Source organism: Nematolebias whitei, chromosome 11, assembly GCF_014905685.2.
Source record: "Nematolebias whitei isolate Nwh7 chromosome 11, NemWhi1, whole genome shotgun sequence".
In the NCBI taxonomy this organism is placed as follows: Eukaryota; Metazoa; Chordata; class Actinopteri; order Cyprinodontiformes; family Rivulidae; genus Nematolebias; species Nematolebias whitei.
The window spans coordinates 29,479,009-29,481,333 of NC_056508.1; the positions used below are offsets into that span (position 1 = coordinate 29,479,009).

At 38.6% G+C, this 2,325-nt stretch overlaps 2 protein-coding genes across 2 annotated transcripts in view; both read right to left on the bottom strand.

The window, feature by feature from the left end:
- Nucleotides 1-1,225, bottom strand: part of tnnt2a (troponin T type 2a (cardiac)) — a gene marked incomplete in the record, with an annotated part of 10,797 nt that extends 9,572 nt beyond the window's left edge. Inside the window, 2 exon segments of the mRNA XM_037684130.1 lie at nucleotides 1,010-1,079; nucleotides 1,149-1,225. Of these exon segments, the coding sequence (XP_037540058.1) occupies nucleotides 1,010-1,047 (38 nt within the window).
- A 646-nt stretch (nucleotides 1,226-1,871) lies between these two features.
- The window catches only part of lad1 (ladinin), a 12,897-nt gene continuing 12,443 nt past the window's right edge, over nucleotides 1,872-2,325 (bottom strand). The window contains exons 7-8 of the mRNA XM_037684478.1: nucleotides 2,129-2,229; nucleotides 1,872-1,950 (exon numbers count right to left, since the gene is read on the bottom strand). Coding sequence (XP_037540406.1) covers nucleotides 2,131-2,229 — 99 coding nt within the window. The 3' untranslated portion in view covers nucleotides 1,872-1,950; nucleotides 2,129-2,130. The remainder of the gene's footprint in view (nucleotides 1,951-2,128; nucleotides 2,230-2,325) is intronic.

A 2,325-nucleotide genomic window follows, 5' to 3' on the forward strand; every position in this document is an offset into this window, starting at 1 on the left:
TTGTCTGTCTGTCTGTCTGTCTGTCTGTCTGTCTGTCTGTCTGTCTGTCTGTCTGTCTGTCTGTCTGTCTGTCTGTCGATATAGAGAGATAGAGTGATAGAGTGATAGAGAGATAGACAGATAGATAGATAGATATAGATAGATAGATATAGAGATAGATGGATAGATATAGAGATAGGTAGATAGATAGATAGATATAGATAGATAGATAGATAGATAGATAGATAGATAGATAGATATAGATATAGATATAGATAGATATAGATAGATAGATATAGATAGATATAGATAGATAGATGGAAATAGAGATAGATAGATAGATAGATAGATAGATAGATGGAAATAGATAGTTATACAGTATAGCTAGATATACACACACACAGTACAACTGATTTTAGGAGGAAGCCTCAGATGCTATCTTGATTTACCAACCAAATAAATTCAAGTATAAAATCACTGAGCAATAGAAAAAGACCAATTGTTTAAATGATTAATCACCGTTGTGACTGTGAAGCTCTAATTTCCATCATCTGTGCACTGTAGGACCTAAAATATTTCCTTCCTGCAGTTTCAACAGCCTTTGTCTGAGTTGAAAAACAGGCTGAACCTTTACGGTCAATTTCACAGTTCATTCAGAAAAAAAAAAACACCACTTAGGTTTACGTCTTTCAGAGCAGCAGTGAGTACAGTAGCAGCAGGTTGCTATAAAAAGCCCAATGGATTAGCCTGAGAAAACATCCCACAGAGCACACTGCTGTTCAAACACATCACGTCTTTCTGCAGCACGATTGTGTCTGCTGATTCCTGAGCTCTTACCTTCCACCTCCCTGCAAAAGACAAACACGTTTGTTTATAGCTGTCATCACTCGCAAAACAAACACATCACAGTGCGACATTACTCTGTCAAGTTATAACTCTTGGGAATTTAGGCGTGAAGAAAACATCTGTGCGTGCAGCCATGGAGACGTGCACAGTGACTTTTAGCACCAGACACAAGAGAAGAACGTACTCCTCGTACTCCTCCACCACTTCCTCGTTGTCCGACATGGTCGTGCACGTCCAGGTGAGCGGCAGGAAATCTGAACAACAAACGTAGTCTTTAATTCCACCTGGAGGTCTCTGTCCTACATCAAGTATTATAATCTTACCTGAGGAGTCAATGGAGCAAAGAAGAAAGAAGGCTGACTCGATGTGCAGTTACCTTCTCTGGCAACAAAGTAAGGTCAGAGGAAATGTCTGTGTCGTGGGAGAAATGGTTTTAGGGCCCACTTGTTGCGTTATTAATAACTTTTTAGATAGTGTGTGCTTGCCATTTCCAAAAAAGGCAGCTGTGAGCATGACTGTGGTGTTGAAGTGCCAAAAAGGCCCAGACAAAGCCCTTACACACTCACCCGTATATGGCACCCTGCCTCTGATAGAAGCCAAGCATGCAGCTCTTATCCAGCTCTCTGTGAGATAAGCTGAATGTTGTGTTCATTCAGGTCAGGTCACGTAAAGAATTCACTCGACTTTTGTAAAAGTAAAACTTTTTATTCCTCAAACAGGCAAAAAAAAAATCGTCTACAAATCCAGATAAGGGCTCAAACCTTGTTTAATTACAACTCCAGCATCCAGTAAACATCATTCACCTGCTTAAAGTGCTTGAGAAAAAAATGATAATTAAAAGATAAGATAAAATAGCCCAAGAATGTCAACAAATACCACAGCTCTGCTTTTTAACCTTCTCACGTCTTTACTTACGAAACAACTTTCTCTTGTTTTGCACGAAGAAGCAACGCAAAAATCAGACAGAAGCCTCCAAACTGTAAAATATTTATCCTCACATCAGTTTTCAAAAGCAAAATCTCAGCATGCGCTGTTCATCTCGAGTGTTTGTGCAGTAAAGAAGAATTCTTGAAGAAAAGAAAGGTCAGTCATGGCATCCAATAATATTCCGAGTCTTTGCCTCCTCTGTAAATAAAGACACAGAGAGGCAATCATTTCACATGGTGAATATAAACTTCTGGCTTTGCTTTATTCACTTTATTTAGGTTTAAATACAAGTTAAATAGCACAAACTTTAAGTTTACGTTCATTTAGTTCAATATGCGTCAGCAGACTTAACTGTTTAGTAAAACAACTGACTGACCATCACTTGTAGATTTTTCCAGGGCTGATTTTTGAGACGTTTTCCTCCCCTCTGTTCTCAAACAGGCTCCTCTTACTACTGATGTCCACATGTCTCAGGTCCTGCAAACAACGAAAGGAACGATTATAATAAATATATTTTGTCCACATGAGAAGAAAGCCCAAAGCCTGCTGTATTAAAATATTGTATATTTAAAG